Source organism: Meles meles, chromosome 4 (assembly GCF_922984935.1).
Source record: "Meles meles chromosome 4, mMelMel3.1 paternal haplotype, whole genome shotgun sequence".
Taxonomy (NCBI): domain Eukaryota; kingdom Metazoa; phylum Chordata; class Mammalia; order Carnivora; family Mustelidae; genus Meles; species Meles meles.
Window position 1 is genome coordinate 36332240 of NC_060069.1, and position 27871 is coordinate 36360110.

Here is a 27871-nt window from a genome sequence, read left to right on the forward strand (position 1 = left end):
TGACTTATATTTTAAAAGTCAAGTTTTTCCTCTAGAAACTCAGTGATAGATTCCTTAGGATCACTAGCATTATGGCAGAAGTACATTCATCATTGTTTAAGCATCTTGAATTTGCATGAAGTCACTGATCTTTACACTGTTTTTGTTAAAATGTCTTTTAGGGTAGGGATTCAGTAGATAGGTGATGGAGATTAAATACTACACTTAACTACGGTGAGCACTGAGTAACGTAGAGAATTGTTGAGTCGCTATATTGTACACCTGAAACTAATAAAACACTGTTAACTATACTGGGATTAAAGAACTTAATAAAATTTTTAAAAATTAAAATTTAAAAAATGTCTTTTAAGTAACTTTAGTCAGAAGCTAACATCTTTTTGTGATGTGTTTTATTTTAGTTACTATTTAGTGCTCAGTATTTATGATGAAATCTTTATTCATAAGATAGTAATTGAATAATTGGATTATTCAATTAACTGTAAAAGTATCTGTTCTTTTTAAGAAAATGTAATGATTGCAAATCTTAATAATTTAGTTTTAACTTCCCTTGAAAATATGGAGGGTTGAAACCAAAAAGAGACTACATTCATATGAAGCTAGTTTGCTGTTGTGGAGTTATTTTCTCTTTGTAGTATTATCTTTATTATATATGTATTTTTTTATGAACATGTAATGTATTATTTGTTTCAGGGGTACAGGTCTGTGAATCATCAGGCTTACACAGTTCACAGCACTCACCATAGCACATACCCTCCCCAATGTCCATCACCCAGCCACCCCATTCCCCCCTCCTCCACAGCAGCTCTCAGTTTGTTTCCTGAGATTAAGAGTCTCTTCCAGTTTGTCTCCCTCCCCAGTGCCATCTTGTTTCATTTTTCCCTCCCTTACCCACATGATCCCCCACCCTGCCTCTCGAATTCCTCAGATTAGAGAGATCATATGATAATTGTCTTTCTCTCATTGACTTATTTCACTCAGCACAATACCCTCTAGTTCCATCCATGTCATTGCAAATGGAAGGATTTGGGGTTTTTTGATAACTGCATAGTATTCCATCATGTATATATACCACCTCTTCTTTATCCATTCATCTGTTGATGGACATCTAGGTTCTTTCCATAGTTTGGCTATTGTGGACATTGCTGCTATAAACATTCGGGGGCACGTGCCCCTTCAGATCACTACATTTGTATCTTTAAGGTAAATACCCAGTAGTGCGATTTCTGGGTCATAGGGTAGCTCTATTTTCAACTTTTTGAGGAACCTCCATGCTGTTTTCCAGAGTGGCTGCACCAGCTTGCATTCCCACCAGCAGTATAGGAGGGTTCCCCTTTCTTCATATCCTCACCAGCATCTGTTAATTCCTGACATGTTAATTTTAGCCATTCTGACTGGTGTGAGGTGGTATCTTATTTGTAGATAGCTTTGTAGATCTACAAATACTGATTTGTATTTCCCTGATGGCGAGTGATGTGGAGCACGTCTTCATGTGTCTGTTGGCCATTAGATGTCATCTTTGCAGAAATGTCTGTTCATGTCTTAGCCCATTTCTTAACTGAATTATTCTTTGGGTATTGAGTTTGATAAGTTCTTTATAGATTTTTTCGATACTAGCCCTTTATCTGATATGTCATTTGTGAATGTCTTCTCCCATTCTGTTGGTTGTCTTCTGGTTTTGTTGACTGTTTCCTTTGTTGTGCAGAAGCTTTTGATCTTGATAAAGTCCCAATAGTTCATTTTTGCCCTTGCTTCCCTTGCCTTTGGCAATGTTTCTAGGAAGAAGTTGCTGTGGCTGAGGTCAAAGAAGTTGCTGCCTGTGTTCTCAACGATTTTGATGGATTCCTGTCTCACATTGAGGTCTTTCATCCATTTTGAGTCTATTTATATGTGTCTGTTTTTGTGCAGGTACCATACTATCTTGATGATGACAGCTTTGTAATAGAGCTTGAAGTCTGGAATTATGAAGCCACCATCTTTGGTTTTCTTTTTCAACATTCTTCTGGCTATTCGGGGTCTTTTCTGGTTCCATATAGATTTTAAGATTATATTTTCCATTTCCTTGGGAAAAAATGATGGTATTTTGATAGGGATTTCATTAAATGTGTAGATTGCTTTAGGTAGCATAGACATTTTCACAATATTTGTTCCTCCAATCCATGAGCATGGAATGTTTTTCCATTTCTTTGTGTCTTCCTCCATTTCTTTCATAAGTACTTTATAGTTTTCTGAGACCAGATTCTTTGCCTCTTTGGTTAGGTATATTCCTAGGTATCTTATGGTTATGGGTCCAGTTGTAAATAGGATTGACTCCTTAATTTCTCTTTGTTCTGTCTTGTTGGTGTATAGAAATGCGACTGATTTCTGTGTATAGATTTTATATCCTGCCACTTTACTTAATTCCTGTATGAGTTCTAGCAGTTTTGGAGTGGAGTCTTTTGGGTTTTCCACATAAAGTATCTCATCTGCAAAGAGTGAGACTTTGACTTCTTCTTTGGTGACTTGGATGCCTTTTATTTCTTTTTGTTGTCTGATTGCTGAAGCTAGGACTTCTATACTTGATCTTAGTCAAAAGGTCGAGAAGCAATGAGGCTAGGAGTGTTAGTACTATGTTGAATAGTAGTGGTGATAGTGGACAGCCCTGCCATGTTCCTGACTTTAGGGGAAAAGCTCTCAGTTTTTCCCCTTTGAGAATGATAATCACTGTGGGTTTTTCATAGATGGCCTTGATGATATTGAGGTATATACCCTCTATCCCTACATTTTGAAGAGTTTTGATCAAGAAAGAATGCTGTACTTTGTCAAATGCTTTTTCAGGATCTATAGAAAGTATCATACGGTTCTTGTTCTTCTTTATTAATGTATCAGATTGATTGGTATGTGGATGTTGAATGAGCCTTGTAGCCGAGGAATAAATCCCACTTCATCGTGGTGAATAATCCTTTCAATGTACTGTTGAATCATAGTGGCTAGTATTTTGGTGAGCATTTTTGCATCCATGTTCATCAGGGGTATTGGTCTGTAATTCTCCATTTTGATAGGGTCTTTGTCTGGTTTTGGGATCAAGGTAATACTAGCCTCATAAAAATGAGTTTGGAAGTTTTCCTTCCATTTCTATTTTTTGCAACAGTTTCAGGAGAATAGGTATTAATTCTTCTTTAAATGTTTGGAAGAATTGCCCTGAGAAGCTGTCTGGCCCTGGGCTCTTGTTTTTTGGGAGATTTTTGATGAGTGCTTCAATCTCCTTACTGCTTATGGGTCTGCTCAGGTTTTCTATTTCTTCCTGGTTCAGTTGTGGTAGTTTATATGTGTCTAGGAATGCATCCATTTCTTCCAGATTGTCTACTTTGTTGGTGTATATTTGCTTGTAATATGTTCTTATAATTGTTTGTATTTCTTTGGTGTTGGTTGTGATCTCTCCTCTTTCATTCATAATTTCATTAATTTGGGTCCTTTCTCTTTTCTTTTTGATTAAGTCTGGCCAGGGGTTTATCAATATTATTAATTCTTTCAAAGAACCAGCTCCTAGTTTCATTTATCTGTTCTACTGTTCTTTTGGTTTCTATTTCATTGATTTGTGCTGCGATCTTTATTATTTCTCTCCTCCTGTGGGGTTTAGGTTTAGGCTTTACTTGATGTTTTTTCTCTAGCTCCTTTTGATGTGGGGTCAGGATTTGTATTTTAGACCTTTCTTGTTTCTTGAGAAAGGCTTTGTATTGGTGTATACTTTCCTCTCAGGACCACCTTTGCTGTATCCCAAAGATTTTGAACAGTTGTGTTTTCATTTTCATTTGTTTCTATGAATTTTTAAAATTCTTCTTTAATTGCCTGGTTGACCCCTTCATTCTTTAGTAGGATGCTCTTTAGCCTCCATGTATTTGAGTTCTTTCCAACTTTCCTCTTGTGGTTGAGTTCGAGTTTCAAAGCATTGTGTTCTGAAAATATGCAGGGAATGATCCCAATCTTTTTGGTACTGGGTGAGACTTGATTTGTGGCCCAGGATGTGATCTATTCTGGAGAATGTTCCATGTGCACTAGAGAAGAATGTGTATTCTGATGGAATGTTCTGACTATATCTGTGATGTCCATCTGGTCCAGTGTGTCATTTAAGGACTTTATTTCCTTGTTGATCTTTTTCTTGGATGATCTGTCCATTTCAGTGAGGGGATTATTAAAGTCCCCTACTATTATTGTATTATTGTCAATGTGTTTCTTTGCTTTTGTAATTAATTGGTTTATATAATTGGGTGATCCCATGTTAGGGGCATAGATATTTAAAATTGTTAGATCTTCTTCTTGGGTAGACCCTTTAAATATATAATGTTGTCCTTCAGGTCTTATTATAGTCTTTGGCTTAAAATCTAATTTATATGATATAAGGATTGACACCCCAGCTTTCTTTTGATGTCCATTAGCATGGTAAATTGTTTTCCACCACTTCACTTTAAATCTGGAGGTGTCTTTGGGTCAAAAATGAGTTTCTTGCAGACAGCGTATCAGTGGGTCTTGTTTTTTTAATCCATTCTGATACCCAGTGTTTTTTTGATTGGGGCATCTAGCCCATTTACATTCAGGGTAACTATTGAAAGGTATGAATTTAGTGTCATTGTATTGCCTATAAGATGACTGTTTCTGTATGTTCTCTCTGTTCCTGTCTGATCTGTTACTTCTAAGTTCTCCTTTGCTTAGAGGACCCCTTTCACTATTTCTTGTAGGGCTGGTTTGGTGATAGCAGATTCTTTTAGTTTCTGTTTTTCCTGGAAGCTTTATATTTCGTCTATTTTCAGTGACAGCCTAGCTAGATATAGTATTTTGGCTGCATATTTTTCTCATTTAGTTCTCTGAATATATCATGTTAGTCCTTTCTGGCCTGCCAGATTTCTCTGGATAGATCTGCTGCCAGTCTATTATTTCTACTGCTGTAGGTTACAGGCTTCTTGTCCTGAGCTGCTTTCAGGATTTTCTCTTTATCACTGAGACTTGTATGTTTTACTATTAGATGACAGGCTGTTGACCTATTTTTATTGATTTTGAGGTGAATTCTCTTTGCCTCCTGGATTTTGGTGCCTGTTCCCTTCGCCAAATTAGGGCAATTCTCCATTATAATTTGCTCTAATATACCTTCTGCCCCTTTCTCTCTTTCTTCTTGTTCTGGGATCCTGATTATTCTAATATTATTTCATCTTATGGTATCACTTATCTCTCAAATTCTCCCCTCATGGTAAAGTAGTTGTTTATCTCCCCTTTTCTCAGTTTCTTTATTCTCCATCATTTGGTCTTCTATATTACTAATTCTCTCTTCTGCCTCATTTATCCTAGCAGTAAGAGCCTCCATTTTTTATTACATCTCATTAATAACTTTTTTGATTTAAACTTGGTTAGATTTTAGTTCTTTTATTTCTCCAGAAAGGGATTCTCTAGTGTCTTATGCTTTTTTCAAGCCCAACTAGCATCTTGATAATCATCATTTTAAACTCTGGTTCTACATCTGACATCCATATTGATTAGGTCCCTAGCTGTCAGTTCTGCCTCTTGTTCTTCTGAGGTGAGTTTTTCTGCCTTGACATTTTATCCAGATAAGAATAGCTGAATGAGAGAACAAAATACTAAAAATGTAGCAGCGACCTCAGAAAAATACACACTAACCAAATCAGAAGAGATCCAAAACCTGGGTGGAGGGGGGGGAAACGTAGGTAGGAGAAAGAAAAAAATATATATATGATTAGAACAGAGCCACACATTTGATTTTGGGTGTATTTTGGTATGTTAGAAGAAACTGCCTTCCAAAATTTTAAAGAAAGAAAAACATATATATACAAAAATAAGGGTAAACATGATGAAGGGATGGGATATGGCTGTAAAGATGAAAATTTAAAAAGATTCTACAAAAGGAATTGAGAAGATAAGAAGTTGGTTGAAATAAGAAGGAAAAAAAAAAAGAGAATGTGATCCAGCTGGAGACTAGAAAAAAAAGCCACACACTAGATATAGCGTATATTTTGATCTGTTAGAAGAAACTGTATCCCAACATTTTAAAGAAAGAAAAACTTATATGTATACAAAAAACAAGGTCAAATACAATAAAGGAATAGAATATGACTATAACAATGAAAATTTAAAAAGTTTTTAAAAAGTATTGATAAGATAAAATAATTTAAAATGGTGAAAATAGGAAAGGAAAAATAAAAATATATAAGATAAAAATAAATTTTAAAAAATTTAACTTTCAAGACCAAAGGATCATGGGGGAAAAGCCATGAATTCTATGTGTTGCTTCTCCTAGTTCTATTCCACAGTTCTCATTGCTTAGTGAACTTGGTCTTGGCTGGATGTTCTTGCTGATCTTCTGGGGGAGGGGCCTGTTGCAGTGATTCTCAAATGTCTTTGCCCTTTCCAGGGGCCAGGCTAAGTAATCTCAGGTTCGCTCTTAGGAGCTTTTGTTCCCTAAACCCTTTCCATATAGCTTTGGAGGATGGGAATGAAGATGACGGCCTCCCAATCCCTGGTGCCAGAGGAGCCGAGAGCTCACGGCCCCGGTCCTCAGTGTGCCCTCAGAGAAAAGCAGTCAGTACCTCCTATCTCCCTGGTCTCTGGCTGCAGTCCAGGCTCACTCGGCCTATGACTGAGCATTTCTGTCTCTGGTGCATGACCCCATTTGAAGTCTCCAAGCCCAGCAGATTCCTGCCACGTGCTCCCACACCACTCCTTCCGGAAGGAGGGGGTCTCTCCAGATCTGCCACTTGGGGGTCCCTGCTCAAGGAGCAATGGCCCACCTGTGCCTTGGAACACAGTTTAAGGTATTCCTGAGATGAGAGCCCACTGCTCAGCTCTGTCTCTGCAGCCAGCTTCACTGGTTTGATACTTGGGGGCTCTATCGCACTCAGACACCCCTGGTCTTTTTGTGACCCTTAGGGTCCTGAGACCACACTGTCCCCACGAGGGCTCCACCCACCCCCTCACTTAGCCTCTGGAACGATGTCCCTCAGTGGAGCAGACTTCTAAAAATTCCAATTTTGTGCTCCCCCTGTGATCTGTCTTCCTGAATGTTGCCTCGGATTCACTTCTCTTCAGGTCCTACCTTCCAGAAAGTGGTGCTTTTCTGTTCTTAGAATTGCTGCTCTTCTCTTCTATCTCCTATTGAGTTTGTAGGTGATCAGAATGGTTTGATAACTATCTAGCAGAACTCCTGGGACCCAATGAAATTTAGGTGTTCTCCTCCTCCACCATCTTGCTTCTCTTTATTATATTTTAAATTAAAAAGCTTAACAGGGGCACCTGGGTGGCTCAGTGGGTTAAAGCCTCTGCCTTCAGCTCGGGTCATGGTCCCAGGGTCCTGGGATCGAGCCCCACATCGGTCTCTCTGCTTCGCGGGAGGCCTGCTTTCTCCTCTCTCTCTGCCTGCTTGTGATCTCTGTCTGTCAAATAAATGAAATCTTTAAAAAAAAATTAAAAAGCTTAATAGTTTTAGCAAGTGATACAATAAAAATGTTGAATAAAGAAGAAGGTATATCTCCTGTTAACATGCCTCAGCTTTCACACTCTGAGATAAAAAGTGTAAATAGTGTCTGTACTTTTGGAAACATTCCTGAAGTGGTTAACTCTTAGGGTTTGTTTTTTTTTTCTCTTTTAGATAACATCACCAAACCAATGCTCTGAAACCTCAAATTTAATATTTAGTAAATGAACATAATTGTTTTCTCTTCACTCATTTACCTTAGTATGTGAGAACAGGCTTAGTGGTCTTTAGGAAAAATTTTGTCTTCTGTATCCACATTTCAGAGACTATTCATTTGCACACACAAAAAAATGAAGCCCATACTTTCATGTTTGGAGGCATTATTCTAAGTAGGTAGTTCTTTGAAGAATATAGGGAAGGCCTGGCATCACTTTTTGTTATTTTTTATCCTAGCTGTTCTAAGGATATGAAGTATATAAATATAGAAGTGCCAAAAGTCATATTCTGAGTCTTACTACCACACTTAACCCACAGCAGTTCTTAGCAAAACAACTAACATTCACGTGATAATTTAAAGTTCCCCACACTTTCCTAAAGGCCTGATAAGGTTCTGCCTCTGTTGATTCAGTCTAAGGTTTACTAATGATTATTATTTTGATGAAAAAAGGAATGTTCTCTGAGTATATTGTGGCAATTTCATAATCATCACTTGATAATCTTTTCAAGTAGAAGGAACAATATTAATAAAAAATCTCAAGCTCAAAGGTTGAGTGACTTAATCAAGATTCCACAATTGTTTAAAAACATGAGATTTGGAATTTAAAGGGTCTGTGTGGATCTGAGACTTTAAGGCTTTTAACTTCAAATCTCATGTTCTTCCTTTATGCCTTATTGTTCTTTAGCCAACAAAAATTGTTTCCAGGATGTGTTAGTCTTATAATCTATAAAACAAATAAACAGACAAAAAATCTTCACAAATCTCCATATATCTAACTATAAAAGATAAGGCATGTAATTTTTATTCTTTTAAGCAGAGCACAAACTTCCAGTTTAATAGATTATTCAACATTATAGGTCATATGTCTAATTAAAAATCTACCAGCTCATATACATAGTTTTCTTTGCTGTAGTAAGGGAAGTGAAGGGTAGTTGGCATTCTACTCCTAGAGCATTCTATATACCATGCTGTTGTTATCAAAGCAAAGGAACATCCTATAATCTTATAATTGAGCTAGGATGAAAACACAAGGAGATACAGTGGTTATAATAGAACAAAAAAGTAAATACATAGTTCAAGAACGAATTGTAGTGTACTGATAACTGGCAGTGGTTAGCAAATCAGCTACCAGGCTGTCTGTAATAACTAGTGGCTGGGATTTTGAGGCCACCAAGGAAAGGAGATGAGGCTTCGCATGTAAGTGGAGAGGAATCAAATATGTGACCACTACAATGCAGAGACTCTAGAATGGTTTCCTCCACCATGTAAGATGGGACTCAAACAAGCAAAGAAACAAGCTTCTGCTTGGCGTTCTGGGGGGAGAAGTTCTTTCTTGGAAAACCTCATTTCGTGTGGATGATTCAAATTCCAAACCTAGAGATTAATGTAAAATTGATGCTGGAAAGTTGAAATCTTTGAAGAATTTGGCAGAATCAAATGTTAAACCATATCATAGGGGCATTTCACAAACCAAGATACATGAGCTTTCCACACATCAATAATCAGGTGAAAATGAGGTCGTGATAAAATACTAGTAGTTACTGAAGGAAATGGTCCACTATAAGGTAGAGTAAATGGATTAAACAGTAATTAGATCAAGCTAAAAATGGAATTAGGAAACTGGAAAATAGAGATTGGAAATTTAACATAGTTCAGCAAAGAAAGAAAAATATAGAAAGGGCTAAGTGACCCAAAAGGTGGGATTAAGTGTCTCAACATATGTGTAAAGGAAATTATAGAGAAATATAGAGAAAATATAGAAGAGGTAATATTTGAAGCAATAGTACTGATGATGTTTCAGAATGGAATAAAGATATAAATCCTCAAATTAAAGTAGTACTGTGGGTCTTGAACAGGATCAATAAAGATAAATTTGTACCTAGGCATAATGAAACAGCTAAACTTCAGAGAATAAAATTACCTTAAAGGATTAACAATTGAATTGACAATAGAGCTCTCATCAGCAACAATAGAAGCAAAGAGTAGAAAAATATTTTCCATGTACCAATGGAAATGTAAACTTAGAATTTTTTACATACCTAAATAATCATTCTAAAATGAAAAACCTTTTTCATAAGATAATGTAGGCACTGTGGAAAACAGTTTTTAGCAGTTCTTCAAAAAGTTAAAATTACCACATGACCCAGAAATTCTAATCCTAGATATATACTCAAAGGAATTGAAAAATACTTGTATATAAATAGAGTGTCATTATTTACAATAGCCAAATGTGGAAACAGCCCAAATGTCCATCAATAATGAATGAATAACCAAATTGTGGTATACATTTATAGTAGGGTATTATTCAGCCATAAAAAGGAAAGAAGTACTGATACATGCTACGACTTGGATAAACTTCAGAAATATTTTGCTAAGAAATGAAGCCACACCCAAAGGCCACTTATTGTATGATTCCATTTATATGAAGTATTCAGAATAGATAAATCCACAGAGACAGAAGGTGGGTTTTTGGTTGCCATGGCATAAGAGGAAGTGGGGAAGAGAGAATAGCTGCTTAATGGCATGGTGTTTTCTTCTGGGGTAATGAAAATATTTTGAAACTAGTTGGAGGTGGTGGTTGTACAACATTGTGCATGAACTAAATGTCACTGAATTGTATACTTTAATGTGGGTTTGTTATGTGAACTTTATCTCAGTTTTTAAAATCACAATTAAAATGTTCCAACTTTTAGAACTCACCTGTCTGAATGAACTGTTAAAGGATAAAATCTAATAAGTTTGATCTCAGAAACAAACTGGTAAACCAAATGTAACCATGTGGTAAATATAAATTAGTATTGACTTTGGAAAAGGAAAGAAAATATTGATAATAACTAACATGGAAGATTTCATGGAAGCAATGACAGCAAGAAGAGTTGTTCATGGTTTCAGTTGGATGATGGGAGGGTGGTGATCAGAATTAAAGTGATTTAAGTTTTGGTGGGAGATATGTTGGTTAACTTCAACTTAAATATTAATGTAAGATAGGTCTTAAGATTAAAAAAATTATTAGAGAGACTTATGCTTTTGCTTAGGAAGGACATGAAAGACTTTTATGGTAATCACAAGAAAAATTACAAAATTTAAAAGTCATACTTTCTATAGGGTAAGCAAAGAGCAATGGATAAGAGGAGGTCTAAAGAACTGAATTTCTCAGAGACAAGCCCTTTGTAGTGAGCAGAACCACAGTAGCTTCTATACCTGGTGGTGAATGCCTAGTCATGGTACAGATGGGCCTGCTTTAGACACAGAGGCTAAATCAGCCATGCTTTGGAGATTCAAATGCAAGGGAAAATAATTGGGTCTAGCTATTCTTTCCAGTTAGTTCCTCTCCACTCCTTAGCCCCACAAAGTTTTGCCAAGAAGACAGGAATGAAGGAAAGCAGGAAAAAACTGTCCATGCCATCATTCTTGCAATGAAGGGATTCAGAGTACTTGCCAGACTTAAATCCAGAAGCTAACCAGAGCTATCTGAAACTGCTTCTAGATCATACACTTCTAGATCATATACTGACAAGATATTTTTAATGTTATGTATGGCTTAGGAAGTTGGAGATGAGCCATTCACAAGTGAAACTTAATTTTAGCTGTGACCCAGCTCCAGCTCAACTCAAGAAGGATCCTGAATGAGTAGATAGAGGAAAGGGCTTACCCTTTGGGAAATAAGCCAAATGATATTACATTCTTTACTAGTTTAGCCACAATGTCTGGAGTAGAGCCTAATATTATGAGACATAGAAGTGAGCAGAAAAATGTGACCCATGAACAAAAGAAAACAGTCAATGTAAGCAACTTTTAGATGACCCAGTTGTAGGAATTAGTATATTAGGACTTTAAAAGAACTATTAGAAAACATTAAAGATTATTGATGTGTCTTCTCAGGAAAGGGAAACAAAAGCAAAAATAAACTTGGGGCTGTACCGAGATAAAAAGCTTTTGCACAGCAAAGAAAACCATCAACAAAACAAAAAGACAACCTACTGAATGGGAGAATATATATGGAAATCATATATCTGATAAGGGGCTAATATTCAAAATATATAAAGAACTCTGGTAATCCAGAGCCCAAATAATCTGATTTAAAAATGGGCAGAGGACCTGAATAGACATTTCTTCAAAGAAGACAGAAAGATGGACAACGGATACAGGAAAGGTGTCCAACATCTTTAGTCATCAGGGAAATGCAAATCAAAACCACAATGAGATACCACCTTATGCTTGTCAGAATGGCTATTATCAAAAAGGCAAGAAATAACAAGTGTTGGCAAGGATGTGGAGAAAAGGGAACCCTCATATACTATTGCTGTGAATATAAATTAATACAACCAATTTGGGAAACATTATGGAGTTTCCTCAAAATATTAAAAATAGAAATACCATATAGTGTAGTAATTCTACTAATGAGTATTTACCTGAAGAAAATGAAAACACTAATTTGAAAAGATAATGTAACTCTGTGTTTATTGCCTCGTTATTTACAGTAGGCAAATTATGGAAACAACCTAAGGGACCATTGATAAATGAATTAGGTAAAGATATGTGTAGTTGTATACATACCTACACACACATTGGAAAATTACTCAGCCATAAAAAAACGAGATCCAAACATTTATGACAACATGAATGGACCTAGAGGGTATTATGCTAAGCAAAATAAGTCAAAGACAAATACCATATACTTTCACTTATATGTGGAATCTAAAAACAAACAAACAAACAAAAAACAGAAGCAGAATCATAACTACAGAGGGGCACCAGGATGGCACAGTCAGTTAAGTGTCTGGCTCTTGGTTATGCTCAGGTCGTGATGTCCGGTCCTGAGATCAAGCCCCATGTTGGGTTCCACACTCTGCACAGAGTCTTCTTGGGATTCTCTCTCCTTCTGCCTCTGCTCCTCCCCACTGTATGCTCACTCTCCTACTCTCTCTCTCTCAAATAAATAAATCTTAAAGGAAAAAAAAAAGCATCATAAGTACAGAGAACAAACTGGTCATTGCCAGAGGGACAGAAGTTTGAGGGGTGGGTGAAACAGGTGAAAGGAATTAAGAGGTACAAACTCTCATAAGTCTTGGGGATGAAAAATACAGCACAAGGAATATAGTCAGTGATACTGTAATGTAATGCAGTGAAAAAATAATAACTGCACTTAGTGTATAGAATTATTGAATCATTAGTCTGTATACCTGAATACTAGATTATATGGTATGTCAACCATACATTAATGAATCTTTTTAATCATGAAAAAATGTGTTAAAGAATATACATAAGAAGATGGCTATAGTGAGTGAAGAGGTAGGATATTTCAGGAGATGTGTAAATTCTTTAAAAAATGGGATTTCTAAAACTGAAAAATACAAAACTAATTTTTTTTTTAATTGGTTAGGCTGGGGCACTTGGGTGGCTCAGTGGGTTAAAGCCTCTGCCTTTGGCTCAGGTCTTGATCCCAGGGTCCTGGGATCAAGCCCACATCAGGCTCTCTGCTCAGCAGGGAGCCTGCTTCTCCCCCTCTCTCTGCCTGCCTCTCTGCCTACTTGTGATCTCTATCAAATAAATAAAATCTTTTTTAAAAAAATTGGTTAGGCTTTTCAGCAGATTGGACACTGCAAAAGATAAGATTGATGAACTTCAAGATAGATTAATAATAGTTATCTGAAGTGACATAGAGAAAAGAGATAGCAAAAATTAACACATCATTAGCAGCTCAAATGGTCTAACACACATATAATTGGAGGTCCAGAGAAAGAATGGGGCATAAAAATTTAAAGAGCCCCACATTTTCCAAATCTGATGACAGTCTACAGATTCAGGAAGTTTAGCAAATGCCATAAATGAATAAATACAATGAAAAATAGCACCTAAGTACACTATGGTTAAATTACTGAAAACCAAAGATAAAGAGAAATCTTTAAATACATGTATGGAATGATAATACGAATTTTCATTGAATTCTTATAAGAAATAATTCAAAACCAAAGACAGTGAAATGGCATCTTTAAAATGCAGAAAGAAAAACCTCAAAATTACATATCCAGCAAAATAATCTTTTTTTTAAAAAAAAAAAAGATTTTATTTAGAGAAGAGAGGGTAGAGGCTGCAGAGGGAGAGGAAGAAAGAGTCTTAAGCAGACTCTGTGCTGACTGTGGAGCCTGACTTGGGACTTGATTTTGCACCCTTAAGATCACAACCTGAGCTGAAACCAAGAGTCAGTTGCTTAACTGCCACCCCAAAAAATTATCTTTTAAAAATAAAAGCATTTTCTGGTAAACAAAAACTGTCAGAATTCATCACTGACATTCCCATACTGTGCAAAATGCTAAAGGATGTTCTTAAGACTGAAGGGAGCTGAAAATCATGTACAGAAAAGAATGAAGAATACCATAAATGGTAAGTATGTGGGTAAATATAAAATACCTTTTACCTCTTAAAGTTACTTAAAAGATAATTGTTTTAAGCAAAAATCATAACACAGTATTGTTTGATTTATAATGTATGTCAAGTAAAATATATGACAACACAAAAGATGAAAGATTAAATGAGATTATATTGTAATTGTGACTGTGGCAATATAATATTAATTCAAGCTAGACTGAAATGGGGATGTATTGTATTCAGAGCAACCACCAAAGACATAAATATAAATTATCTGGTTAAAGAATTCTTAAAAGGAGAGTAAAGGAATAAAGAACAGTTGGGGAAAATGGAAAACAAATGGCAAGACAGTAGATTTAAGCTATATACATGAAGTATAAATGAGCTTAACACTCCTATTAAAAGACAAACTGTTAAACTGGAGTTTTTAAAATAACAAGATACACAATTTGATTGAAAGTAAAAGATGGAAGCATTAAAAGCTGCTGTGGTTATGTTAGCATTGACCATGTAGACCTTAAGGCAAGGTGTATATTAGACACAAAGACATTTCTTGAAAATAAAAGGTCAGTTGGACAATAATAGGAATATTAAGTTTTGATGAACCTAATAAGTTGAAAATATATAAGGCAAAACTAAAGGGAAGAAAGGAACAAATCCATAACTATATGTAGAGCTTTAATATACCCTTGATAGACTTATAGTAACTGATAGACTAATCAGACAAAAAAAATTAGAAAGGATATAGGAGATTTGAACCATACTTAACCAACTAGACATATATAGGACACTACATCCAATAACTTTAGAATATACATTCTTCTCAAATATAAATGAAACACTTATCAAAATAGATTATATTTTGAGTCATAATGTAAATTCAACAAATCTCAAAGAGTTGAAATCATCTAGAGTATGTTCTCTGACCGCAGTGGAACTAAACTAGAAATCAAGAAAAAATATTAAGCTACATACTTCTAAATCCTTGGATCAAAAACTTATCACAGCGGAAATCAAAGCATTTCAAACTAAACAGTAATGAAAGTATGGCATATCAAAATTTGTGGGATGGTGTTTAGAGTGAAATGCTTTAGATGCATGCATTAGAAAAGAAGGGATGAAAGTCAGTGATCAAAAGTTCTATCTCAAGTAACTGGAAAAACACAGCAAGTTCAACGAAACTAGAATGAAGAAATTGATGAAGATAAGGGCATAGATTAATGAAATAGAGAAATCAACAAAGATAATTTTTATTACTAAAATTGATAACTCTGTAGCTTGACTGATCAAGGGGGGAAAAAAACCACAAAACAGAAAAATCCCCAAAAAGGGACATTACTAATTTTTTTTTTTACTTAGTATTTTTTTAAATTTGTTTATTTCTTTTCAGTGTAACAGTATTCATTGTTTTTGCACCACACCCAGTGTTCCATGCAATACGTGCCCTCCCTATTATCCACCAGCTGGTTCCTCAACCTCCCACCCCCCGCCCCTTCAAAACCCTCAGGTTGTTTTTCAGCGTCCATAGTCTCTCATGGTTCATCTCCCCTTCCAATTTCCCTCAACTCCCTTCTCTCCATCTCTCCGTGTCCTCCATGTTCTTTGGGACATTACCAATTTTTAAAAGTATTATGGACATAGTTACAGAATGCATTTGACAACTGTATGAAATTAGATTAAATGGGGAAATCTCTTGAAAAACACACTTTTAAAAACCAGAAGAAATTAAAAATCTGTAGTTATCGGTCACTACACTTGAGTTAGTCAAAAGGCCAAGAAACATTGAAAAGTTATCTATTAAATAGAATTTATTAATAAAATTTTCCTGCAGAGAACAAGCCCAGAAAGCTTTTCTTTGAATTTTCCCAAAAATTTAAGAAAGAAATGATACCAATCTTACAGGGACTTTTTCAAAGTATAGGAACAGTTTTATGAGCCCAACATAACCCTAACCCTACCAAATTGAATGAGGATGTTATAAGAAGGGAAAATTACAAGTCAGTATTTGTCTTGAGCATAGATGTAAAAATCCTGAATAAAACTAGCAAGTCAAATCCAGCAATATATAAAAAGCCTAATAATTATAACCAGTGGGTTTATTTTAGGAATACAGGATTTGTTTGTATATTTGAAAATCAGTCAGTGTAATTAAGCACAGTAATATGATTTTCCATTTTTGGAAACTAGAGAAAGAGGATCAGTAGAAGTCTAAAGAAAGCAAAAGAAAGGACCTAATAAAAAAATGGAGCAGAGGCACTTGGATGGCTCAGTGGATTAAGCCTCTGCCTTTGGCCCCAGGTCATGATCCCGGGGTCCTAGGATCGAGCCCCACTTCAGGCTCTCTGCTTAGTGGGGAGCCTGCTTCCCCCTCTCTCTCTGCCTGCCTTTCTGCTTACTTAAAAAAAAAAAAAATGGAGCAGAACTCAGTGAAATTGAAAACAGTAGATGAAACCAATGAAACCAAAATTGGTTCTTTGGAAAGATCAATAAAATTAACAAGCCTCTGGCCAGATTAACCAAGAATGAAAGAAAATACAAATTACTAATAACAGAAATGGAAGCGGGATCATCACTACTAATGTCATGAACATTAAAAGGATAATAAAGGAATATTATGAACTCCTCTATGTCCACAAATTTGATCACTTAGATGGACCAATTCTTTGAAAGACAAAAATGCTAACTCCTACACAAGGAGAAATAGATATACTTAATGGACATATATGTATTAAATATGTTGAATTGATTATTAATAACCTTCCCAAACAGAAAGCACCAGAACCAGGTGGTTTCATTGGTCAGTTCTATAAAATTTTAAAAAGACATACCAATTTAAAAAAAAATATTTTATCTATTTATTTGAGAGGTGAAGAGCTTGAGTAGGTGGAAGAGGAACAGAAGGAGAGGGACAAGCAGACTCCCTGCTGGTTGGGGAGCCTGATTCAGGGCTTGATCTCAGAACCCTGAGATCATGACCTGAGCTGAAGTCAGACACTTAACCAACTGAGCCACCTAGGTACCCTGAAATGATACCAATTCTTTATGCCATCCAGAAAATAGAAGCAGAAGACTTCCTAAGTCATTCTGTGAAGATAGCATTATCCTCATACCAAAACCAGATAAAGACATTATAGAAAGGAAAAACTACAGAGTAATATATCTTGTGAACATATATGCAAAGTCTTCAACAAAATATTAGAGCATAAACAATGAATCTTGGAAAGCTGAAAAAATTTTTTAAAAATCAAACTATGCATAAAAACAATTATACACCACAACCAAGTGGGATTTATTTCAGGTATGCAAGTATGCTTCATTCCAAAATTGAGGTAATCCATCACATCAGTTGTTTAAAAAAGAAAAAATTATATGGTCATTGGTAGATGCAGAAAAAGCATTTGACAAATACTAATGTCCATCATGACAGAAACTCTCATCAGACCAAGAATAGAGGGGAACTTCCTCAACTTGATCAAGAATACCTACCAAAAAATGGGCTGCCTGGCTGGCTCAGTCAGTAGAGCATGTGACTTTTGATCTTGAGTTCATGAGTTCAAGCCCCAGGTTGGGCATAGAGCTTATGGAAGGAAGGAAGAAAAAAACAGAAGGAAAAAGGGAGGGGAGGAAAGGAAGAAAGAAAAGAAAGAGGAAAAACACAAAAAACCTTCAGCTAACGTTATACTTAATAGCTGAGAAACTCAATTCTTTTTCCCCCAAGATCAGAAATAAAAGGATGGCCACTCTTACTGCTCCTATTTATCATAGTACTGGAAGTCCTAGCTAATGCAATTAAATAAGAAAAGGAGGGGGCGAGGTATATACTGGGAAGGAAGAAATCAAATTATTCTTGTTTGTAGATGAAATGATTGTGCATGGAGAAAATCTCAAGTGACAAAACATTTCTGCAAGTAATAAGTAATTACAGCAAGTTTTTAGGATACAATGTTAATATGTAAAAGACCATTGCTTTCCTATATGCCATCAGTGAACAACTAGAAATTGAAATGAAAAGCAATACCATTTATATTAGCATAAAAATGAAATACTTAGGTATAAATCTAGGATAATTTGTATAGGATCTATATGATGAAAACTCCAAAACGCCAATGAAAATAAGTCAAAATCTAAATAAATGAGATGACATATATTCCTGGATAGGAAGACCCAGGGTTGTTAAAATGTTCATTCTTCTCAAGTTGATCTGTAGAATCAAACACAATCCCAATCAAAATACCACCAAGTTATTTTGTGGATATCAACAAGCTCATCCTAAAGGTTTTTTTTGTTGTTGTTGTTTTTTTTTTTGACAGAGATCACAAGTAGGGAGAGAGGCAGGCAGAGAGAGAGAGAGAGGAGGAAGCAGGCTCCCTGCCAAGCAGAGAGCCCGATGCAGGGCTCGATCCCAGGACCCTGGGATCATGACCTGAGTGAAAGGCAGAGGCTTTAACCCACTGAGCCACCCAGGCGCCCCCATCCTAAAGTTTATATGGAAAGTTAGAAGACTCAGAAAAGCAGTATAATACTAAGGAAGATCACAACTGGAGGACTGACACTACTTAAAGACTTATCATAATGCTACAGTAATCAGGACAATATAATTTTGGTGAAAGAATAAACAAATCAGTGGAACACAATAAAGACTACAGAAATACAGTCACACAAAGTCAACTGATCTTTGACAAAGGAGTTTTTATTTTTTTAAGATTTTATTTATTTGACAGACAGAGATCACAAGTAGGCAGAGAGGCAGGCAGAGAGAGAGAGACAGAGGGAAGCAGCCTCCCCACTGAGCAGAGAGCCTGATGTGGAGCTCAATCCCAGGACCCCGGGATCATGACTGAGCCAAAGGCAGAGGCTTTACCCCACTGTGCCACCCAGATGCCCCAAGGGGTTTTTATTTAAAAATTTTTTTTAATTTTTATTTATTTATTTATTTGAGAGAGCCAGCAAGCAAGCATGCATGACTGGGGGAAGGGGAGAGGGAGAGAGGGAGAGAGACTCTCAAGCAGACCCCTCCCCCTGAGTGCAGAGCCTGACATGGGGCTCAATCCCAGGACATTGACATCATAACCTGAGCTGAAATCAAGAGTCGGATGCTTCACTGAGCCACCCAGGCACCCCAGGAGAAAAAGCAATTTAATGGAGAAACTATCTTTTTCACCAAATGGTGTTGCAACAATTGAACATCTATATGCAGAGGCAGAATGTAAACACAGACCTCACACCTTTCACAGAAATCAACTTAAAATGGATCATAGACTTGTATGGCAAATGCAAAACTATAAAACTTCTGAAAAAACCATAGAAGAAAATGTAGGTGACCTTGGGATTGGCAGTAAATTTTTAAAATACAATGCCAAAAGCATGATCTATCAAAAAGAAAATTGGTAAGTTGGACTTTATTAAAATTAAAAACTTCTCCTTGGGAAAGTTAATGTTAAGAGAATGAAAAGACAAACCACAGACTTGGAGAATATATTTTTCAAAGTCATATATGATAAAGGACTGATGTCCAAAATACACAAAGAATTCTTAAAATCTGACAAGAAAACAAATCAATCAAAAAAGGGGCAAAATAGATGTGCCTGGATGGTTCAGTCAGTTAAGCGTCTGCCTTCTGCTGAGGTCATGAGCCCAGGGTCATGGGATCAAGCCCCTCATCAGTTCTTTTCTCAGCGGGAGCCTGCTTCTCCCCTCCTTCTCCCTGCTACTCTGCCTGCTTGTGCTCTCTCTCTCTCTGTCAAATAAATAAAATTTATGTTTTAAAATGGACAAAATATTTAAATACTTCACCAAAGAAGACATACACATGACAGTAAGCATATGAAAAGATGCTTAGTATCATGTATTTAAGGAATTAAAAACTTAACGAGATATCACTGTACACCTCTTTAGAATGGCCTAAATGTAAAAACCTAACAATACCAAATGTTGACAAGATTCAGGACAACAAGAACTCTTTTATTGCTGGTGGAGATTCAAAATAGTAGAGGCACTTTGGGAGACAATTTGACAGTTTCTTACAAAGCGAAACATAAGGTTACATGATCTAGCAATTCTACTCCTAGGTATTTATCCAACTGAGTAGAAAACATACCTACACAAAAACCTGCATACAAATGTTTATAGCAGAATCATTCATAATCACCCAAAACTGAAAGCAAGTAAGATGACCTTAAATAGATGAATGGATACACTGGTACATCAGTTTCAATATTAATATTTCAATATTAATGTTGTAACATTAAAAAAATAATGAGCTGTCTTGCCACTAAAAGACAAAGAAAAATCTTAAGTGAAGGATGCTAATCTGAATGGGCGCATACTATATGATTCTAGTAATTACATTATGAAAAAGGCAAAACTGTGGAAACATTAAAAAGATTGCTGGCTAACAGGGCTTCATCTGAAGGAGGAAAGTGGTGAACAGGTTTTCAGTTCAAGCCCCACTTGGGTGTAGAGCTTACTTAAAAAAAAAAAACACAGAAAATGACATTTAAAAATTCCATTTTTTAAGTAACACATCAAATAACCAGTGCAGGGGAATCTAAAGATGATCAGCGTATTTATATGGAAAACTACAAAAATTACTATGAGAAATTAAGGACATCCTAAATAAATAATGGAATATATCATGTTTCTGGATTGGAAGACTTAATATTATAAAGGTTTCAATTCTCCCCAAAGTTTCTATAAAGGTAATGTAATCCCAGTTAAAATTCCATAAAGTTGGGGCGCCTGGGTGGCTCGGTGGTTTAGGCCGCTGCCTTCGGCTCAGGTCATGATCTCGGGGTCCTGGGATCGAGTCCCACATCGGGCTCTCTGCTCGGCAGGGAGCCTGCTTCCCTCTCACTCTCTCTGCCTGCCTCTCTGCCTACTTGTATCTCTCTCTGTCAAATAAATAAATAAAATCTTTAAAAAAAAAAAAAAATTCCATAAAGTTTTCCTGTGAAAATTAACATGCTGATTCTAAAAGGGAAGAGGAAATTCTAAGAACCAAGAATAGCCAAGGAAATCTTAAAGAACAAAGTTGAAAGGCTTAACATTAGCAGACCTCAAGACTTACAAAGCTTCATAACTAAAACAGTCTTATTGGCACAAAGGTAGACAAACACACCAGTGGAATAGAATACGAAGTCCAGAAGTATATCCACTCCTATATATCTCTTTATATATTTGCTGATAACGAAGTTGCCTTTGCAGTGCTTTCCTAGTGAAGGGTGAAGTTATCACATTTGAGGTAGGAAGCAATTTCCGGGGGGGGGGGGGGGGGGAATGCTTGGAAAGGCTGGAACTCAATTTACCATGACTCTTAACTCCTCTATAGCTATCTCTGTCTCTATTGCCACTGTCCCACGCTGTTATTCAAGGCATTTATTTTATTCACTGAAACATGATTCAGGAATTTGGCTTAGGCTACAGTTTGATGGTTTGGAGTCCTATCATGCCTACTTAATTTGTGCAAATTCAACTACATATATTTATGGGATGATGGGAAGAGGGAAAATAAACATTAAAGGCAATCTGCTTTTTCATTCAGTAACCATAAAATTTGGTAGTAAGCTTGAGATGAGTAATGTGAACTTTTGCTCCAGCTGTTGGTTCTCATGTGTGTCTGGATGTGTGAGGATTTTGCTTCAGTTAGTGTGGTCCTAGCTTTCAAAGATAGGTGTTTTCCATACAGCATGCTCACAAAGCAAAATTACTTCATCAGCTGTTCAGTTGAAAAAAAAAAATAGCATCTAGTCTAGTCCTGAGGTGAAAACAGTTGAGTTTAACTTTCTAAGGCTGTATGTGTAGTGGTCATAGACTTGGGCTCTCAAGCCAAACTACCTGGGTTCAAACCCTAGCTCTATTCTTACTATCTGTGTGGCCCTGGGCAGGTTACTTAACCTTTCTGTGCTCCATGTCATTCTCTGAAAAAGAAATAATAAACAGTGTTGAGACAGTTAAATGACTAACATAAACTGTGGCTAGCACACAGTAAATACATAATCAAAGTTAGCTACCTTTTTAAATATCAGTGCAATTGTTTTTATGAAGAGGTGATAGAATGTGGTCTCCAAGGTGGTACAGTCTTAAGGGATTCTCAAGGGAAACTTGACTAACTCCTTTTTCACCTAGGCTTTTAATTTAGAACCCAGCCCCAGCATATTCTACCATATGCATTTCTTTCTCTGGTCCTTGGTCTTTTAGAGAGCTAGTGATGAGTTGTGGCTCATAGTGGAATGGTCGTATGGTGCAGAACATGGATGTTTGAGGCAGAAAGGCCTGTGGGTGGGGCGAGATATATTTCCATAGAGGCAATGTAGGTTTGCAGGCACCCTGAAACATGTTTAGCATATACTTTAGTGCGTATTTTTAGCCACCAACATTTTCCTATATACAAAGTTCCATTGCATCTTTTAAGGTCAGTATAGCCCTTATGTTTCTATTATTTACTTTTCACTAGAAAGTGATTGGAGCCTGTGTAGTAGAATGGTACGTATAGCATCACTAGCCCTGTGGTGCTGCTTGTGTATGCATTATTGTAGGGTGCAGTGCTCTGGGGTTTTATGGATCTGCTATTGTTCCTGAGCCCATGGATTTTCAACTGACCATTGATTGTTATCTTTGGAGAATTTTGAAGAACTTCATAGGTGGCTCTTTGCCATCTTACCTTTTCCCCCTTCTACACAGAGATGCAAACTCTCATATTTATCTCCCAGAACTATGAGAATTGAGATCCTATTATTGTCCCTGACCTCATCCTCAAACCTCTCTTCTCTCAGAAAAGCTGCTCTTTGTTTGCAGCTGTTACTGCACAGTGCTGAGACACAACGCAGGTATTTGCCACGTGCTATCCTCAGCAGCTCATCTCCACTGCTCGCGTTGGGACTTCACTCAGTCCCCTGCCCTACTGACAGCTACAGCTCCCTCTAGGGGTACTACTAGGTTTTTGTTTACGTCTCTGATTTTTCTTTTCCTCATCTTTCCCCTTCTGTGGTTCTTGGCTTTTGCTCAGCAAAAACTGGTCACTATAGAACTTGACAACGAATGGACTCCATCTTTCTGCTCTGTGAACAAATACATCAAAGCCAAATGGGTTTTATTATTGAGTCTTTCTTGGCTGTGTTATTTGAGGCTCAGACATCTGAACCTGTTTGGTTCATCTATTAAGAGAAGAGGAGTTTGTACCGTGTGCTAGGGACATTAGAATTAGAAGGATTTAGCTCTCCCCAGGCTTAGTGTCTAGGAGATTAGAGAGTTGGTTTTTTAATAGAATAAGTTATGATCTACTGTCCCACATCCATGTCATAGAACAAGTGGCATAAAAGTTTAACAGGTTCTGTTTTAAGGGGATTTGTATAGTGAGTCTAAAACAGCTTTGGAACATGTGAACATTTGATATTTCACAGTAGTGTTACAGAATTATAGTGAGCTTGTGTATTTCAAAATTGAGGAATCTTGAAAAAAACATATCCAGATGGTGCATTAGATTTTATCTTTCAAGTTGTAAATATCCTAAAATGTTAATACATCTCATTTTTTTTGTTTTTCCCCTTTCTTCCTAGAATATTTTCCTTCTTGGATATAGTAACTTTGTGCCGATGTGCACAGATTTCCAAGGTAGAGTATTAACCAGATTTTTATCAATCAATAAATACTGAGTTTTATTAGAATGAGTTTTAGTTTTAGTTCAAGCAAGCAGTTAACTTTTTTTAATTTAATGTTTTAAAGAAAGTGCACATGCGTGTCTGTGCGCTAGTGGGGGGAGGGGCAGTGGAAGTGGGAGTGAGAGAGAGAGTGAGACTCTTAAGTAGGCTCCAAATCTAGCACAGAGCCAACGCGGGGCTCAGTCCCATGACCCCAAGCTCATGACCTGAGCCAAAATCAAGAGTTGGATGCTTAACCAACTGAGCCACCCAGGTGTCCCAAGCAGTTAACTTTAAATGTCATCTTTTACATTTAATATAACATGGTGTTATCATAATTCCATATTTGATTGTCCACTTAATGTATATCAAGAATAAAAGTTTGGAAATACAGAGGTTGAATCAGGACTTGCATTAACAGTCTCAGTGTATCTCTTTCACCCCCATCTCTCCTCCTCTGCCTCCTGCCCACTAGGCCTGGAACATCCTAGCCCTGGATGGAAGCAACTGGCAAAGAATAGACCTTTTTAACTTTCAAACAGATGTAGAGGTAAGTTAGCTTTCTTTTAGACAACAGACTTTTAAAAAAGATAAGTAAACTGGTTACTCTTTCCTGCCTTTTTCTTTTGCTGCATTTAGATTTAATTTTTTAAAAATATTTTATTTATTTATTTGACACAGAGAGAAAGATCACAAGCAGGCAGAAAGGCAGGCAGAGAGAGAGGGGGAAGCAGGCTCCCTGCTGAGCAGAGAGCCCGATGCAGGACTTGATCCCAGGACCATGAGATCATGACCTGAGCTGAAGGCAGAGGCTTAACCCACTGAGCCACCCAGGCACCCCTAGATTTAAGATATCAGGGTGTAGGAGAGAAGGAAAAAAATCTAGAAGGTATCTGTGTACATCAAGACCAAAATTCTGCTTTGGCTCTGTATCAGTAACAAACTACTTTCCCTCCTTGTTCATATCTATAGCCTTGGTATTGCCACTTAGCTTTTTAAAGCCCCAAACCTGCATCATTAACACCCAGTTCAGTGATTTAGTCTTAGCAGACTCCTGACAAATATTTATTCATCTGAAAGATCCACTGAGAATTCTAATTTAGCATCAAGAATGGAGAAATGGCAGCAGAATGGGTCGAGGAGTGAAGATGGAGACCTGAGATATCACTGCAGCTCAGCCACTTAAGCCATATAATCTCTCAGTTCTTCAGTTTTATTGTCTATAAAATAAAGAGGCAAAAAAAAAAATCCTCAAAGCCTTTATAATTCTAGGATTTTCATGTATTTATCTGGAAATATGTGAATATCCCCATGTAAGAGTGGTAAGCCTGACCAAATGAGAAAAGTTTATTTTAAAACAACTTTTAGATTAAATATCAACTTATAATGAAGAAGAAAGAGGAAAGTAATCTTCACTGCACACAATAATTATCTAGACTGGGACGCCTGGGTGGCTCAGTCCATTAAACCTGCTGCCTTTGGCTCAGGTCATGATCCAGGGTCCCGGGATTGAGACCCGCACCAGGCTCTCTGCTCTGCGGGAAGCCTGTTTCTCTCACTGCCTCTGCCTGCCACTCTGCCTGCTTATGCTCTCTCTCTCTCTCTGGCAAATAAATAAATTTTAAAAATAATAATAATTATCTAGACTACTGTGTTAAGGGTGTGGAGATTCTGAAGTTTATATGCCCAATGTTGAGAGAGCCTTATTCATTTCTAGTTTAGCCAATTCAGTTGAAGTCATGGAGTTGTATTTTAATCCAGTTCCTCATATAGCATTTTCTTTTTTTTTTTTTTCAAATATTTTATTTATTTGACAGAGAAATCACAACTAGGCAGAGAGGCAGGCAGAGAGAGAGGAGGAAGCAGGCTCCCTGCAGAGCAGAGAGCCCGATGCGGGGCTCGATCCCAGGATCCTGGGATCATGACCTGAGCCCAAGGCACAGACTTTAACCCACTGAGCCACCCAGGTGCCCCTTATATATCATTTTCATCGAGTGTTTCTACCAAAGTGTATGTTTTGTGTCTTTTTTTAATGGATAAGGAAATAATCATGCTTAGCAGTGAGATGAGCCCAAACAATTTCCTCTGAGTTATTTAACCTCGTGTTACCTTAGAAGAGCTAACGATCAGTTGTGGAGGCCCTAACCCCCTTTCTCTGGGTTACTAGCTGGAGAGTGTCTGATCCCATATCAAACCAGTGGAGCAGAACACCTGCAGCAAGTGGGGCCGAGCACAGGGTTTCCCGCTGTGGGTTTTCTCTCATGTTGTGTTTCGAATTGGGAAGGGTCAGGGACCTCAGGGCCTGAATACATAAGCGCTCAGTTGCTGTTTTGGACTGTGGTCCCTGGATTAGGAGTTCTTTAATGCTCTTTCCAGGCTTAATAGCAGTGATTCCAACAGTGCCCCACCCAAACATGCTGACCTGTGATTCTTCTTCAAACTGATAATCTCTAGATCTTTGTTCATTGTGTTAACTTAGTGATGCTGAGAAGCACATTAAATTCCAAAAATTGTGGTCATTTCTGCTCACCAAAGGAAAGCCATTGTTTTTTAAAATTCTTGCAAATTATTATTTTTGTGGCTCTTATTGTCCCCTCAGTTTTCTTTGATGATTTTCCCAAACTATACAACTTTTTGAAAGGCATATTTAAAACTTTTAAATTCATATTTTGAAAAAATACTATTTCAAGTAAATAGCACTACCTCGTATATTATTTGATTTCAGAATTTTAGCTTACGGCCGATCATAGCTATATAAATACAGTGTAGAAAGACTTATGAGTACTTCCACTAAAGGAAAGACTAGATTATGGGTAACCAGTTATATAAAGAATTAGATATAAAAACTTCTTGTTTAAAATTTTATTTATTTATTTGAGAGAGAGAGAGAAAAAGAGAGCATGAGCAGGGTGAAGGGCAGAGGGAGAAGCAGACTTGGAGCCTGATGCAGGACTTGATGCCAGGACCCCAGCCAGGATCATGACCTGAGCAGAAATCAGATGCTTAACCAACTGAGCCACCCAGGTGCCCCTGCATGTGAAAACTTAAAATAGCACCATATTAGTATTAGTCTAGCCTAATATTAGTTCCCCTTTCGGGGCTAACAACTTGAATCCAGACTAGATTATGAACAAGTGTTGGAGTCCCCTGTGTTCTTTAAATAGGACCCATTGGAAGCATTCCATGGATAAACTGATCATCTAAAATTATTTATTTGGGATGAAAATGATGATCTATGGATATGTTGAGAGAAAGAGAATGTACCGAGGTTCAGGATTAATATACTAACAGTATTTACTATATGCCTGGCACTATTTAAGTAGCTTACAAATATCCATTTAATTTTCTCAAAAACACCATGTTGAAGAAACTGAGGCACAAAAAATTTGAGTAACTTACCCAAGGTCATTCATCTAGTAAGAGGAAACAGTTGGGGGATTCCTGGGTGGTTCACTCAGTTAAGAGGAAACAGTAGGGACCATGAACACAATGGGTTATGTGACCCTTGTGTTTCAGAGAAAAGGTAGAATAAAGCATCCAGATGACAAGTGTATATTGTGCCTTTCCTTGAGCATCACTCTTCCTGAATCAGTTGTTACCCTGATGTTTAGGCATTTTCCATGTCTTTAAAAGTTGGACATTTTGGGGCGCCTGGGTGGCTCAGTGGATTAAGCCGCTGCCTTCGGCTCAGGTCATGATCTCAGGGTCCTAGGATCGAGCCCCGCATCGGGCTCTCTGCTCAGCGGGGAGCCTGCTTCCCTCTCTCTCTCTGCCTGCCTCTCTGCCTACTTGTGATCTCTCTCTCTCTGTCAAATAAATAAATAAAATCTTTAAAAAAAAAAAGTTGGACATTTTTTGTCAGTGTCTTCATGGTTAATAAAGATTCCACCAGGCCAAAAATAAGAAATAACCAAGTAGCATGCTAATCTAAAAGTTATAACTCCAAAGGTTTCTCCATTTAGGCCTGATTTTTCTCTAAAGCCATTCATTCCAAAATCTATACTATCATACTATCATCATCATTCAACGTACTATCTAAATGGATAATACACAGTCATTGACTTGAATTTTGCATTTGGAAACTATGTGCTCATTTTTTCTTCCTTGGAAACAGTAGAGCAGAAAATTCTGAATGTAATTTTTTTTTAACCCAAGTACCAAAACTTTTACTCCAAAGAAAGGAAGAATATAAAGCTT

The 27871-nt window shown here is 37.0% G+C and overlaps 1 protein-coding gene across 3 annotated transcripts in view; it reads left to right on the top strand.

Annotated features, from left to right (window-relative positions):
• FBXL2 (F-box and leucine rich repeat protein 2) overlaps positions 1 to 27871 on the top strand; it is a 140879-nt gene that overhangs the window by 52388 nt on the left and 60620 nt on the right. For 2 of the 3 annotated variants that reach the window (XM_046001458.1, XM_046001459.1), the window contains exons 3-4: positions 23594 to 23648; positions 24150 to 24224. The exons of the other annotated variant lie outside the window; for it this stretch is intronic. In XM_046001458.1, the coding sequence (XP_045857414.1) occupies positions 23594 to 23648; positions 24150 to 24224 (130 nt within the window). The remainder of the gene's footprint in view (positions 1 to 23593; positions 23649 to 24149; positions 24225 to 27871) is intronic. 3 annotated transcript variants of the gene reach the window in all.